Raw genomic sequence first — 16,232 nt, forward strand, 5'->3', positions numbered from 1 at the left:
TATCGATCTATCTGTAATGTTCTGTTTTATGAACATATAATTGTCTACATAAATAGACGACGCGGACTACTTCTCTCATTCCGAGTGTCCATCTTTCATCTAGTGTTAAACATAAGAAAATAAAGTTGTCACAATTATATGCCTAACGGCTACCTGCATTGAGGCGAACAAAACAAAAAGATATCACCGAATAGCTTAGCCTTTAGCTATCTGTAGCGTTAGCCCCCAGTGTGGGAGCTCCGCTGGTATCCTTTCCCACCCAAACCATAGCATATCAATAAGTCCGTGTTACATGTATATAAAGGCACATTTTGTAAAATAATATAGAAAATATAAAAATATTCAGTATTTTAACGACTACCTTGCTCAACTCAGATCAGAACGTAGCAGCAAAGAAAAGGATACTGTTAGAAATTAAAATCAATGTTTTGATGGTATAATGTAGCTTAAAGAGCTTACGAAATGCTTTTAGCACCTGTTAGTGGGCTTAGTATATGATAGAGGCTGCATTTGTATTGTGAAATGTGCCATTTGTTTTTTTTATTATTTATGTACTTTTTAATAAATCACGATTATAACAGCATACCAATGTTGTCAGTTAGTAACGATCGTTCGTAGCTCTGGAAACAACAACTTCGGTCATTTCCGGCGGTGACGTCATGAGTAGAACACAGCTGAGCAGAACACAGCTGAGTCACCATTGTTTAAATGCCTTGAAGCGGCAAATATTAAAACAAAGGATGCACAACAACAAAACGCGAAGAATAATCGGCAAGCGATGTGTGGTATGGGGATGTGGGGCCGTCTCCAAATCTGGCTATGGGATGTTTTTGTGGCCAAAAAATTATCAAATGTCGCGTATATGGACCAAACAAATGCGTCGTACGAGGGCGGACTTTGCTGGTCCAGGTAACCCGGGGTCGATGAAACCTACAATTTGTGGGCAGCACTTTGAAAGATCGTGTTTTGACCAGTCCACAATGCTCGCTAAGGAAATTGTATTAAAAAAGAATTTCAAACTGAACAAAGATGCTGTTCCAACAATACTGCCAAGACCCCAAATGCCAGCACAAGCCACCACGCCGATTCCTACACGTCCCCCGATGCAGAGTCCTCCACTAAAGAGACGGCGAAATGCATTCGCCAAAAGGGAGAGAGCGAAGGTAAGCCGCTCTACTTGCTTTAAGCATAAAGCCTGAATCAAAATGACATGTCAAATCTCACACATTTATGAGTTGATGAAGTCATGATGCCATATATGATTGCATGCACTTTGCCCACAGCATTTATAGTAAAAGTATACCTCATAGGCCTCCAACCGCTTCAAATTATGAAAAATATCAATATTTTTACATAGGTATTGGAAACTTTGTTCAATGAAGCCACTGACAGAACTGAGTATAGCGACAATCTATTGGACATCCACAGGGGCGGACCTAGCACATTTGGTGCCCTGGGCGAGCTTCACCACTGCGCCCCCCCCCCAAAAAATATCAAAACATCTTAACAGTTATACAGTAAAGTACTGCAGCTTTATTTATTACAAGCAAGAACAAGAGCTAAGAATAAATGTAAAGTGCACACTAAAGAATTAAAACAAATAAACAACTTAGCTAACAAACAATAATAATATCAATAACAAACAATAAAAGAATGTGCAAATTTGCTTTCAAAGAAAATTAAGAAGAAATGTAAAGTGCACACTAAAGAATTAAAACAAACAACTTAGCTAACAAACAATAATAATAATAACAATAACAAACAATAACAATAACGTGCACATTTGCTTTAAAAGACAATTATGTATTGTAAAATATGTTACACATGTCAAATAATCAAAATATAATATGCTAAATAAACAAACAAATACATAAAAATTACAAATTCACTTTGTCTCAAGAACTATTTACATTCCACTCCCTATCATCACACAAGGTTGGCCTACATATTAGCTCCTACTGGTTTCCATTTACAGTGCAATCCTTCTGGCCTTCCTCGCTGCAAAGTCATCAATCACATCATCATATGAAATCTGACCACCAACCTCATGGTTAATACTGATTACAGCCAGACCACTGAGGCGTTCTTGAGCCATGGTGGACCTCAGGTATGTTTTCAAGAGTTTTAATTTGGAAAAACTCCTCTCGGCTGAAGCTACTGTTACTGGTAGCGTTGCACTGATCCGCAGAGCAATACACAAGTTGGGATATATTTTGGTGAGCTGCTTTGTGTGTATGAATTTCAACAACTCAAGAGTTGTCATGCTCTTTGATGGCAAGTCAGGTACATTTTCCAACTCCTGAGCCAGCTCCTTCCCATCCAAATCAGATTGCCCTCCATGGCTTAAGGTGTGTGCAAGTGCCTCTGCTTGCTTCATCAGCTCTTGGTGTGGCAGGTCTGGGAAGTTGTACAGAATGCCAAACTTGTCTTGCACATGTTCAAGAGTGGTAAACCTCTCCTTTTCTGCTGACACTGCAGCATCTACCACCACGTTAAAGAACGTTACCTCCAGATTTTGCAAGGCATTCCTCAATGGCTCATCAGGAGACTCATATGAGAAGTGCCTCTTTGTTGACTTCAGCCGCTTTTGCACAAGGACTGCATCCACATTCATGTCTTCACACATGTCCTTGGCTGATGTTTGTGCAGCCACAAAGCCTGTGGCTCTGTAGGATTTGAGAGCTTTTTCAGTCTTTTTCAGTAGACTTACTGCTACATCCACTTGCATTGTTTGGGACTGCAGGACTTTGCTCACCTGCTGAATTTGACTTAACATGTCATACCAGACCACTGTGCACAGTGAAAAGCGGAATGACCCCACTTCTTCTGCCAGAGACTGGGCTTCAATCCTGATGATTGGGTCTTTGGCCTGGTTTCTCACCTCAAGCAGTGCCTCTCTCACAGCTGCGGCTTCATATCGCAGAGGCTCCACAGCTTTCACTCTGCTCTCCCATCTGGTTTCTGACCACATTTTGAGTGAAAGGTTGACGTGTTTCTTGAGGATGGCCCATCTCTGTGTAGAGGCAGAAAACAGGCAGTATAGCTTTTGCACAATGCCAAAAAATGATATGGCATCTTTGGAGCTTTTGGCAGCATCAGCAATGACCAAATTGAGTGTATGTGCCCCACAAGGCACAAACAAAGCTCTTGGGTTCAACTGCAGTAGCCTGGCCTGTACTCCCTTGTTCTTCCCTCTCATATTTGCGCCGTTGTCATATGACTGTCCTCTGCAGTCATCAAAGGTAATCTGCAACTCCTCCAGCCTCTTCAAAATCAGGGCGGACAAACTTTCACCAGTGGACTCCTCTGCTACTAGGAATCCCATGAAGTGCTCTTTAATCTGGGTGTCTTCTTCCAGTGTCACAATTCTGATGACTACTGACAGCTGTTCAGTGTGGCTAACATCCGGGGTGCAATCTAAAATGAGGGAAAAGTACTTGCATTTCTTTATTTCTTGCACTATTGTTGATAGAATCTTTCCACTGATGCATTCAATCAACTCATTCTGAATGGTTTTGCCCAAGTAGCTGTGGTGGGATGTTTGACTTTTAATCTTGTGGATGTTGTCTTTCATCACTGGGTCAAACTGCGCCAAAAGCTCAACCTCTTTCAAAAAGTTTCCATTTGAAGGAGAGTGGAGTATTTCTGTCTTTCCTCTCAATGCCATATTTCGCCCTGCCAGAGACTGTACAATAGCAACCAGTAGTGTCAGCACTGCTCTCCACCGACTCTTCTCTGCCTCAAGGAGGGCCTGCTCTTGTTTGTCTATTGTTGTACCTTGTTTTAATCGAACTGCCAATTCTTTCCATGACGCCAAATTGTTCAGGTGTTCCGGACTATTTTCATGGCTGGTCAAAGCAGCACTTGCATTTTTCCAATCCGACAGTCCTGCATTTGTTAAATGAATTTGTTTTGGAGATAAAAGTTGACAACAAAAACAAAAAAGACTGTTCTTCTTTTTTGAATATGTCACCCAACTTCTTTTGATCCTTTCTCCATTTACTAAGGTCCTGCTGAAGTACTGGTGGTGGCAACTTCTCCCATCATCTCTCCTTGGGAAAATGAAATCAGGTGTTATCTGATATGGTCCTCTCCGAACAAACTCTGTCCTCATTGTGTCTGTGAGATGTGAAGGGCAGTCAGCAGGATCGGTTGGTAGTGGATCGTCTGTCTTTGCTGCATCTGGAGGGCATGTGAAGCACATTTTCTCACCTCATATTCACAATATCTTCACACACACACACACACACACACACACACACACACACACACACACACACACACACACACACACACACACACACACACACACACACACACACACACACACACACACACACACACACACACACACACACACACACACACACACACACACACACACACACACACACACACACACACAACCCAAATTCCAAAAAGGTTGGGACAGTGTGTAAAATGTAAATAAAAACAGAAAGCAATTATTTGAAAGCATGAGGACAATTAGGTTTATAGCTAAACATCTTTACATTCATCAGGCACACACCTGAGCAGGCGCGCCGGATTCATTTTATTATTGGGGGGGCCAAAAAAAGTGCGTGTGTATGGCCCAATCCCAAACTACGCCCTAGACACTCCCCCTCCGTGACGGAGTGAACTCCGTGGAGTGACACATGAGGCTCCCTCCTGTCAGATGGAGGGAGTAAATACAGCGGCAAGCTTTGGGACAAACTCCCCTCTCTCCGGCAGAAACAAGAAATGCCGTAACGGCTACAACGGTTTCAAATCAGCATCTCTTTGACAAAAAATGTAAATGAATAACTCAAATAAAACTCCAAACATCTTTAATTGTGTTACTTTTTTGTAAAGCTCTTAGTTTTAAACCTGATGTTTATAAGCTTCTTAGTGTTTGCAACAGTCTGTAAATATACACAATTTTATAATAAAATGCACACATTCACCTTTTTCTAGACTAAACACAGGTATGATCCTAAGTAAAAAAAAAAATGAGGTTATCATGAGGTTGTTAACATTGCAATTTATCACTATCGTTTAGTGGTTTTGCAAAGAATTAACCACTCTGTTTTTGTACCATTCTGCGTTGAAGTACCTTCTCTTTGCCCAAATAATCTACTAGCGGTCTCCTTTTTTCTGATAGTTAGCTGTACAGCTTTAACCGCCTCAATGTCCCGACAGCAAACCTCCATGCAGTTGGAACCAGCCTGTTTTGGTTCAACAACGGCGGCGGTGGGGTCGGCGGCGGTTTTGACAGTTTCTGCGGCCGCAGACTAGAGCTGCTGCTTTTGGGTTCATCTGGCTTCGCTGTTTGAAGAAGGTCCAGCCTCCGGAGATGTGGTAGTCAGGGATGTGACCTTCCAGTTGTTAAATTTAAGTTTAGATTGACCGTATTTAGTTTTCTTCTGCGCTGGTTCTTCTGACATGTTTGCAAGTGTATATATTCTTTATATCTCTAGGTTAACGGCTGACACACACAGCAGAACAACGTAACAAATAAAGTAAACAACGTAACAAATAAACAAATCTAAGCTTTTTTATTGGTTGTAATTTACATGGATACATTTGAATGGTGTGACAATGTCCTATTTGATTGGGTTAAAATGTACATATTCTTCCTGTTATGTCTGCCTGCTTTATTTTACCTAATGCAAAGTGACCTGCTCCATCGAAATCGTTCGCATTGACCCGAAGACACATTTTGATTCCTAGCTTTCTAATGAGATCAGGATTGTTTTTGTACTCCAAATATTAAGCAAAATATGTCACATTATATAATGACTGTTACAGAGTCATCGTTTTGAGAAAAAGGCCTTTAAAGTGTTTCTCTTCTCTGGAATCCATCGATCTGATTGATTATTAGCGGAGCAAATGATCAAAAATACTACGGAGGGAAGATATTTTCGTTTGGATTACTGCACTCACGGGAAACACCGGCTGTTGTTATGCCTGTTGTGACGTTAAATTACTCAGTTCTCCGCTTGTAATTATGCCATTACAAACTTCAAACCTGTATTTATCATCTGCATTTGCCGAAACAAGTTTAATATTCTGAAAGCCAAGACTTTGTTTATTTGAAATCAGATGAAAACGAACTGTAACGGACCCTGCCGTGTTATCTATGATTACTATGCCTTACATTCATAATTTCAGCGGGAGGGAGGGGGAGCGGCGCTGCGGAAGAGCAGAGTGGCCAGTGAGAGGCGAGCTGTGGTCTTCCCTTTACAAGCTTAAAAAATGTGTGTAGCTAATGAGATTGAATATTATATAACAATACAAAATAACAAAATATACACAGCTAGATCAGATCGCGTTTTAGATGCGACTTTAGAGTAGAGGGGAATTATTGAAACGGGATTTGTACAGTGTTCCGCGCCGCGTGTATATACGTGTGTTTGTGTATTTTTGCGTTTGTGTGTATTGTGTTTGTTTCCCGGGGAAAAGACTCACGAGAAACACCGGCTGTTGTTATGCCTGCAGTGACGTTAAATTACTCCGTTCTCCGCTTGTAATTATTCCGTTACAAGCTTCAAAATTGTAGGCCTATTTATCATCTGAATTTGCCGAAACAAGTTTAATGTACTGAAAGCCAAGACTTTGCTTATTTGAAATCAGATAAAAACAAACTGTAACGGACCCTGCCGTGTTATCTATGATTACTATACACCTTACATTCATAATTTCAGCGGGAGGGAGGGGGAGCGGCGCTGAGGAACAGCAGAGTGGCGAGTGAGAGCTGTCATCTTCCCTTTACAAGCTTCAAACATGCCTGAAGCTAGTGAGACTGAATATAACAATCAAAAATAACAAAATGTACACAGCTAGATCAGATCGCGTTTTAGATGCGACTTTAGAGTAGAGGGGAATTATTGAAACGGGATTTGTACAGTTTTCCGCGGCATCTGCTGCTGCGAAAATGTGGGGCAGGGCTGAAAAGTGGGGGGGCCAATGGCCCCCTGGCCCCCCTGCTTCCGGCGCCCTTGCACCTGAGAAGAGTGTATGGGTGGAATCTGTGGTGCAATCAGGATGAGATGCAGCAGGCTGTTCTGACGTTCTTTGCAGTGGTTTTGGGCCTATACATATATAGAGAACACACAAGAGCAAATATATTGGCTGGATTAGAAATGGCACGACAGTCATTTTTACATTCAATTATTTATCATCACATCAGGAACATCTATTGACATATTGTACTCACCAGAACAAACAGACACAGTGGTCAGTGGCAGGGTGGAATCAGTGGTCATCTCATCAGGATGAGCAGCTTGCTGTTCTGACGTTCCTTCATGTGGTTCTAGGTCTATAAATATAGAAAGAACACACAAGAGCAAATATATTGACTGGATTTCACATTCAATTATTTATCATCAGGAACATCTATTGACACATTGCACTCACCTGAGGAAGCCGGCACAGCTGAGGTGCATGGCGGTTCCTTGTCAACTGATGCAGCAGATGGTCCCAGATATTTTAAAAGTGAATCTAAAATGATATAACAAAATGTGTATTATCAACATTGAATAATTTCCATTTGTTAAATGTAGCTATTATTTAGTTAGTAAGCATTAGGACAGCCTGACAGGTCTGATTCAACTAATCAAGAGCTATGCCTATCTTATTAGAACAGTTGAATCAGGTGTGTTAGTTCTGGGTTGGAACGAAAACATTCAACAGGACTGGAGTTGAGAACCACTGAGCTAGTTAGCTAACGTTAGCGCACATTATGACAGGGTTGAATTTGGCAAATGTTTGACTCGGATAGTCAATGTGCTTTCTGAGGTAAACTTAACGTTAGCTAACGTTACCAACTAACTAACATTCCACCACACTGGCTAGCTCGCTACACCAAAACTAACATTGTTATTATTACTAATATTTCTATTTCATGACACAAAGAAAATAGCCTTATGACAGTTTCGACTGAATGGCAATAACAAACGCTGGCTAGCTAACGTTGGCTTGGCTAACTAGCAAGATTACATGATCCATTCGCTAATGTTGACAATACAATCAAAATTGCATACCTTTCACCTTGGCACGTTTCTCTTCTTCTTCTTTTCTTCTGTTTTTATACTGCGCCCCAGATGGCTTTTGCCTCTTCATAGTTCTCTAACGTTAGTCTTTCTTTCCTCAACGCTCAATTTTATAAACACTTGACCGATACCCATCAATGCACAGCGCTCTAGCATGTTCTGACTGTGAACACCTAAAGCCGAGGCTCTTAGACCGACCGACCGTTTTAGATTTTTGGCTCATTTTCCCTTATGTTAGAATTTTTTTTTTTATGTAAGAATAATGGTTGCAGATATAGAGGGGGGGCAATTGTTGCAATTTTTGGCGCCCCCCTCTAGGTGGCGCTCTAGGCAACCGCCTATATTGCCTGTAGGAAGCTCCGCCCCTGGACATCCACACTGGGGAGGAAGCTGTGTCTACACCAGTAAGTATACAGAACGGACTGTGTAAAAATACAATTTGTATCTTCATCACATGTATGTACATCATTCATATATTTAATTGTTTGATTTTATAGCATTGCTCTCTCAATCAATTCAACCACATGTTGTATTATGAATGTTATTAGATATTATATTATGTATAAACTTGTGTTACCTTATTTACTAACGGTATCTCCGTAGTAAAACCGTAGTTTCGGCTTTCTGACTTGGCTCGTTGTCAGTCGGTGACCAGCTGCCCAGACATTTCGAGGGGAAAAAGCATGAAAACGGGGCTTCGGGTGCCGTGGGAAGAACCTCCGTGTATTCACGTTCTTCACAGTAATCAGTTACATTGACACTGTATTGGATAGGCCTACAGACCAGCGCCATATAGATAGAATACAGACTACGGGGCTATTGATAGGTTGTCAATCTTATGTTTTTGAAAGTAGGCTAATACATTAACTGAAGGGGCTGGGCCGGGAGAGGGCGAGGCCTGCGTCAGAGGTCCACTCATCAGACAAGCTCCCTGAGAAAACTGTCATGAAAAAGTTTAGCAATGTTACGACTAGCATAATTTGCCCACGGCTGTGATTGACAACCTGGACAGCCAGTTAGAAGCTAGAATGCCAACCTAGAGAGCCAATCAGAACCTAGAACGGGCTGCAGGGCTGGCCAGACTATTATATTGTGCATAAAGTTAGATGCATTAGGATAGTCATATGCTCATGATATCCATCCATCCATCCATCCATCCATCTTCTCCCGCTTATCCGTGGTCGGGTCGCGGAGGTAGCAGTTCCAGCAGAGAGCCCCAAACTTTATTTTCCCTGGCCACATCAACCAGCTCTGACTGGGGGATCCCAAGGCGCTCCCAGGCCAGAGAAGAGATATAATCCCTCCATCTGGTTCTAGGTCTACCCCTTGGTCTCTTCCCAGCTGGACGTGCCTGGAACACCTCCCTAGGGAGGCGCCCAGGTGGCATCCTAACTAGGTGCCCGAACCACCTCAACTGGCTCCTTTCGACGCGAAGGAGGAGCGGTTCAACTCCGAGTCCCTCCCGGATGACCGAACTTCTCACCTTATCCCTAAGGGAGACACCAGCCACCCTGCGGAGAAAACCCATCTCGGCCGCTTGTACCCGCGATCTCGTTCTTTCGGTCATGACCCATCCTTCATGACCATAGGTGAGGGTAGGAACGAAAATGGCCCGGTAGACAGAGAGCTTTGCCTTCTGGCTCAGCTCCCTTTTCGTCACAACGGTGCGGTAAAGAGACTGCAGTACCGCTCCCGCTGCTCCGATTCTCCGACCCATCTCACGCTCCATTGTTCCCTCACTCGAGAACAAGACCCCGAGATACTTGAACTCCTTCACTTGGGGTAAGGACTCATTCCCTACTTGGAGTGGACAGTCCATCGGTTTCCTGCTGAGAACCATGGCCTCAGATTTGGAGGTGCTGATCCTCATCCCAGCCGCTTCACACTCGGTTGCGAACCGATCCAGTGAGTGCTGAAGGTCGCAGACCGATGAAGCCATCAGAACCACATCATCTGCAAAAAGCAGTGGTGCAATCCTTAGTCCACCGAACTGCAGACCCCCTCCCCCACGACTACGCCTCGAAATCAGATCCATGTATATTACAAACAGGATTGGTGACAAAGCGCAGCCCTGGCGGAGGCCAACCCTCACCTGAAATGGGTCCGACTTACTGCCGAGGACCCGGACACAGCTCTCGCTTTGGGAGTACAGAGATTGGATGGCCCTGAGTAGAGACCCCCTCACCCCATACTCCCGCAGTACCTCCCACAGTGACTCCCTGGGAACCCGGTCATATGCCTTCTCCAAGTCTACAAAACACATGTAGACTGGATAAGCGTACTCCCAGGCACCCTCCAGGATCCTTGCGAGAGTAAAAAGCTGATCCGTCGTTCCACGACCAGGACGGAATCCGCATTGTTCCTCCTCAATCTGAGGTTCGACAATCGGCCTGACCCTCCTTTCGAGTACCTTAGAGTAAACTTTCCCGGGGAGGCTGAGTAGTGTGATGCCTCGGTAATTGGCACACACCCTCTGATCCCCCTTTTTGAAAAGGGGAACCACCACTCCGGTCTGCCACTCCTTCGGTACTGTTTCCGACTTCCACGCAACGTTGATGAGACGTGTCAACCATGACAGTCCCTCAACACCCAGAGCCTTCAGCATTTCTGGGCGGATCTCATCCACCCCCGGGGCTTTGCCACTGGGAAGTTGTTTGACGACCTCAGTGACCTCCCCCCGGGAGATTGGTGTCGATCCCCCTTCATACTCCAGCTCTGCCTCTAACATAGAGGGCGGAGTTGTTGGGTTCAGGAGTTCCTCAAAGTGCTCCTTCCAACGCCCTAACACTCCATCAGTTGAGGTCAACAACGTCCCATCCTTACTGTACACAGCTTGGATGGTTCCCTGCTTCCCCCTCCTGAGGTGTCGGACAGTTTTCCAGAACAACTTTGGTGCCGCCCGAAAGTCTTTTTCCATGTCTTCTCCGAACTTCTCCCACACCCGCTGCTTTGCCTCGGCCACGGCTGAGGCTGCTGCCCTTCGGGCCTGTCGGTACCTTGCTACTGCCTCGGGAGTCCCCCGGGATAACAAATCCCTGAAGGCCTCCTTCTTCAGTCGGACGGCTTCCCTGACCACCGGTGTCCACCAGGAGGTTCGAGGGTTACCGCCCCTTGAGGCACCTAGGACCTTGAGACCACAGCTCCCCGCCGCGGCTTCGGCAATAGAGGCTTTGAACACCGACCACTCTGGTTCAATGTCCCCAACCTCCACAGGAATGCCCGAAAAGCTCCGCCGGAGGTGTGAGTTGAAGGCCTCCTGAACTTGGGCCTCCTCCAGACGTTCCCAGTTCACCCGAACTACACGTTTGGGCTTACCAGGTCTATCCAGAGGCTTCCCCCGCCACTCGACCCAACTCACCACCAGATGGTGATCAGTTGACAACTCCGCCCCTCTCTTTACCCGAGTGTCCAAAACATACGGCCTCAGGTCCGATGATACGATAACCAAATCGATCATGGACCTTCTGCCTAGGTTGCTCTGGTACCACGTACACTTATGAGCATCCTTATGTTCGAACATGGTGTTTGTTATGGCCAATCCATGACTAGCACAGAAGTCCAGTAACAAACCACCACTCCGGTTCAGATCAGGGGGGCCGTTCCTCCCAATCACTCCCCTCCAAGTGTCTCCATCATTGCCCACATGTGCGTTGAAGTCTCCCAGCAAGATTAAAGAGTCCCCTTCAGGAGCCCCATACAGGACTCTTTCCAGGGTCTCCAAGAAGGCCGTATACTCTGAACTGCTGTTGGGTGCATAAGCACACACAACAGTCAGAGTTTTCCCCCCCATAACCCGCAGGCGTAGGGAGGCAACCCTCTCGTCCACTGGGGTAGACTCCAACAACGAAGCACCCAACCGGGGACTTGTGAGTATCCCCACACCCGCCCGGCGCCTCACACCTTGAGCAACTCCGGAGAAGAATAGAGTCCAACCCCTATCCAGAAGTAAGGTTCCAGAGCCAACGCTGTGCGTAGAGGTGAGCCCAACCAGATCCAACTGGTAACGCTCCACCTCCCGCACAAGCTCCGACTCCTTCCCCCCCAGAGAGGTGACGTTCCACGTCCCCAAAGCCAGCTTCTGTCGCCCGGGTCTGGTCCGTCGAGACCCTCTGCCTTCACTGCCACCCTTCTGGCAGCGCACCCGACCCCATTGCTGTTTCCCGTAGGTGGTGGGCCCGCGGGACGGAGAAGCGGAGGTGTTGCCCACGTCGCCTTTTCGGGCTGTGCCCGGCCGGGCTACGTGGCAAGCCCGGCCACCAGACGCTCGCCGACGAGTCCTCCTTCTGGGCCTGGCTCCAGAAGGGGACCCCGGGCTTCCTCCGGGCCGGGTATCCTCACTTCGTGTGTCGTCTTTGCTCATGATATTCCAAGTTAAATTGGCACACACCCTCTGATCTTAAATGATAATATTATATAATTTAACTTGCTCATGATATTCCAAGTTAAATTATATAATATTATCATTTTAAATAATAATATTCAATAATATTAAATAATAAGGACAGAGATTTGTGGCCAATTCACTATTGCATTTATTTTATAGGCCTGAATTAGACAAGCAGTTCCTTTCCGAATTTTTATATTGATATAATATTGGTAATTGAATTGATTGCTGATGTTCTTCTTTTGCAGTTGACCCTGAGGAAAGTGAGACAGCTGCAGTTATGGCTTGACTCTGGGGAATCTAGCCATAACAGTATATTAGCATTGATGTATAATTTATCTGTAGGCTACAAGGGTGGTCCGCACGCGTGGGCCGGTGCGTCTGAACGTCCCGGGCTGAATTTGTGTCCCAGTCCGCCCATGCTTTCGTATCTCTCTTCATACCTTTGCACTTCGCCTTGGCCATCACATTTTACACACACACAGACTCCAACACCCACAACCCCTTGCGGCTGCTACTCTTGAAGTGACAGGCCAAGCCTGTAACACTTTCAATACAATTTCAAGCTAGTTTCAAAAATGTATTTGTAAAGTTGTGCTGTGTTTTGTACATTTCAGAATGAAATTGATGTGCAAACGGACCCCCCTCCACGAATACACCACAAGTCCATGCAGGCACGACCACGTTTCAGGTCAGCTGGACAGCAAGTTCGAATCCATGTTGGTTGTTCCAAAGGTCAGTATCATAATATTTAAATATTGATATGTAAGATACAAATACACATACATGTAACATGCGTATATATATCATTATATAATATTATATATAATATTTTCAGGAATTGAAGTCAAACCAACTGGGTGTACTGTTGGGACACAAACACATGATGACACAAGTACTGTGGATGCTGGGATTCAGTGCAACCTGCAGCTAAACCTCCCTGAAAGGGACATAATTGATGAGGCCGACAATAGCCAACATGAAGAGGATAATCAAAATGATCATCTTTATAGCCCATCAGACGTGGAATCTGATTCGTCAACTGATGAGTATTGTCTTGTCATGTTTTTTAAATGTTGCTACATTATCATTATGCAGGGTCGGATCCAGCCATTTATTGCAGACTTGAGCATTTTACTCTTTGTCCATTTCACAGGGACAGTGACAACCAGGACGACAATGATCCTCTTAGGAGTAAGCTTCTGCTTGTGTTCATGTCTTCCCTGATGTCACTATTCACCCATTGTCCGATGTGTAAAGAGAACTCGCCAGGTCGCCTTCGGAGAACAATGGGCACATTTGTGGAAATCGATCAAAACTGCAAACATTGTGGTTTTCAAAGGTAATATTTTTAAATGATGACCATGCGAAATATGTATTCGAGAATGATATTTGTGGCCATGATTGACAGGTGGTCCTATTCATGAGATACTCATACAGGTTGTATAGTATGATAGAAAAATTGAATGAATATATTTTTCTCACAGGTCATGGCAGAATCAACCTTTAATTGATAAAACTCCTGCTGGAAATCTGCTGTTGTCAGCAGGAATTCTTTTTTGCGGGTACATCACCAACAAAAGTGCTGAGGGTACTGAAGTCCATCAACTGCTACACCATCACAACAAGGACATTTCTGAATCATCAGAAGAAATTCCTTCAACCTACAATCAAGACAGTCTGGACCAAGAATCGGAACAACATTGTGCAGAAACTGAAGGAGACGAACAAACACAAAGAACTGGTGTTAGGAGGGGATGGACGCTGTGATAGCCCTGGTCACTGTGCCAAGTATGGATCCTATATCATACAAGACCTCACAATAAGCAAGGTGTTGGATGTTCAATTAGTGCAGGTCAGTATTAGTGAATGTATCCTATGTTATGAATAGCCTCCTCCAAATACTTTATAGCCAAACACAGCTGAGAATATTTTCTATCGAAAGTACCACTAGTGTTTTTTTTTGGCCGATGCATTTCAAGCTCAAAGCATTAACCATGTTCACAAATATGACCGCTGAAAATCAAATGCTCTATAATAGCCATCTTTATAAAATATTATGTTTGTTCTGAATGTATTTCCAGAGCAATGAAGTCCCTTCAAGTGTCAACATGGAAAAAGAGGGGCTTGTGCGATGTGTCCAGTTCTTGGAGAGTGAAAACCTCGTCATGAAGACAATTGTGACAGACAGACACACACAGATCAACAAATGGCTGAGGGAAAACCAAGAACATGTGGACCATCGGTTCGACGTTTGGCACCTTGCAAAAAGTAGGTTAATTTTTTTAACTATAGTAGAATTAAAATTCTCCAATTTAAAAAAAAAATAAAAAATACTGAACTTTCTATTTTATAGACTTAAAAAAAAAACTGGTAAAGCTTGCAAAGGACAAGCAATGTACCGATATTGGGGAACGGATACAATCCATTCTGAACCATTTGTATTGGTGTGCCGTATCAACTCCGGATGGAAATGGAGAAATGATTGCTGAAAAATGGCTGTCCCTCAACAACCACATTATAAACATTCACACCAAACATGGCAGAGTGTTCGAGAAATGTGCCCATGGTCGGCTGCCTGCAGCTCAGAACCGCAAGAAAAAATGGCTCAAAGCAGGTAATAATATTTTCTACGACAATGGAACACTCATCAAATGTTGTGTTGGAATGTTTTTGTGTCTTCAGTAAATAAAAATGATATGCAGTGAAGAACTAATATGTTTTCTATTATCGTATATCCTATATCCTTTTTTGATTGTGTATTTTCAGATTCAGTGCCAGCACTAAAGCTGAATAAAGTTGTCAGCCAGAAAGCTTTTGTCAGAGATGTCAAGAAGATGTCACCTTCACAGCAAACCTACGGGGTGGAAGTATACCACAGTATAGTCAACCAGTTTGCACCAAAGACGTATGCATACTCGTAAGTAGTATTATTTATCCCGCTTCCATCACATTAGTATGCATAGAAAGTGACAGGTGCTGTGACAGGTCACACCTCTCCCTTTGTTCGAGGTGTGAGATCTCAAGTAGGTGTGATATCCCAAGTAGGTGTGAGATCCGTCGATAGGAGGGGGGTGATGTGTATTCACAGGTGTGAAAAGCCCCCACTGTTGCACCTTATGGTGTATAATAAAAAATGTTTCAATCACATTAGTATGCATAAAAAGTGACAGGTGAGCCTGCCCCCAAGTCTATTAAAACAAAATGCCGCTTCCATCACATTAGTATGCATAAAAGTGACAGAAGAGCCCGCCCCAATTATGTGATGTCAGAAGACCGAAGGGGTGGAGTGAGATAAAAAAAAAGAACCCCGTGCAGATAAAAAGCCAGTCATTTCCAATCATCAAGTCATCTTTCCAAAAAGAAAAAATGGCCAAGAGACGCCTCGATATGGGTTTAATCAGCGAGACGCCTGTGACAACTTACCGCCATCCGTCCGGAGCGCCAATCAAGAAACGGATGCAGTATCTGTGCCGGGTTCAAACACCTCCGGTCGAAGATCTTGAAGAGAAATGGCTTCTGGAAAATGAACATGTTTGGGGATACGTATTCAACTATATGGCGAATGAACTGCATTTCTACAATCTGAAGAATGGAGAAACGTATGGACCCCACAGTGTTAAAGCAACGTTGACCTCAACAGATTGGGCTGTGTTAACTCTGGTGTCTTCCAGAGATCTCCACGCAACCATTGTATCGGAAGAAGTAGTGCATCAAGAAAACACTGTGGAACCAGCGGTGTACAAGATATGTGCAACAAAAAGCAAAGAAACGCAAACAAAAAGCGAGATCAAAGAAGAGTTTTCACCGTTACCCCT

General features: G+C 44.2%; 1 protein-coding gene across 1 annotated transcript; it reads left to right on the forward strand.

The window, feature by feature from the left end:
- Positions 1–965: 965 nt before the first annotated feature.
- LOC307032332 (uncharacterized protein) lies at positions 966–14,184 on the forward strand (the record flags this gene model as incomplete). The annotated part of the gene is made up of 5 exons (XM_079670219.1): positions 966–1,163; positions 13,032–13,149; positions 13,253–13,463; positions 13,571–13,756; positions 13,902–14,184. Exons 1-5 carry the CDS (start codon positions 981–983, stop codon positions 14,182–14,184), a joined length of 981 nt encoding a protein of 326 aa, XP_079526345.1. The 5' UTR covers positions 966–980.
- Between the last annotated feature and the right edge of the window lie 2,048 nt (positions 14,185–16,232).

The sequence above is a fragment of the Notothenia rossii genome (genome assembly GCF_949606895.1).
Source record: "Notothenia rossii genome assembly, chromosome: 3".
NCBI lineage: Eukaryota > Metazoa > Chordata > Actinopteri > Perciformes > Nototheniidae > Notothenia > Notothenia rossii.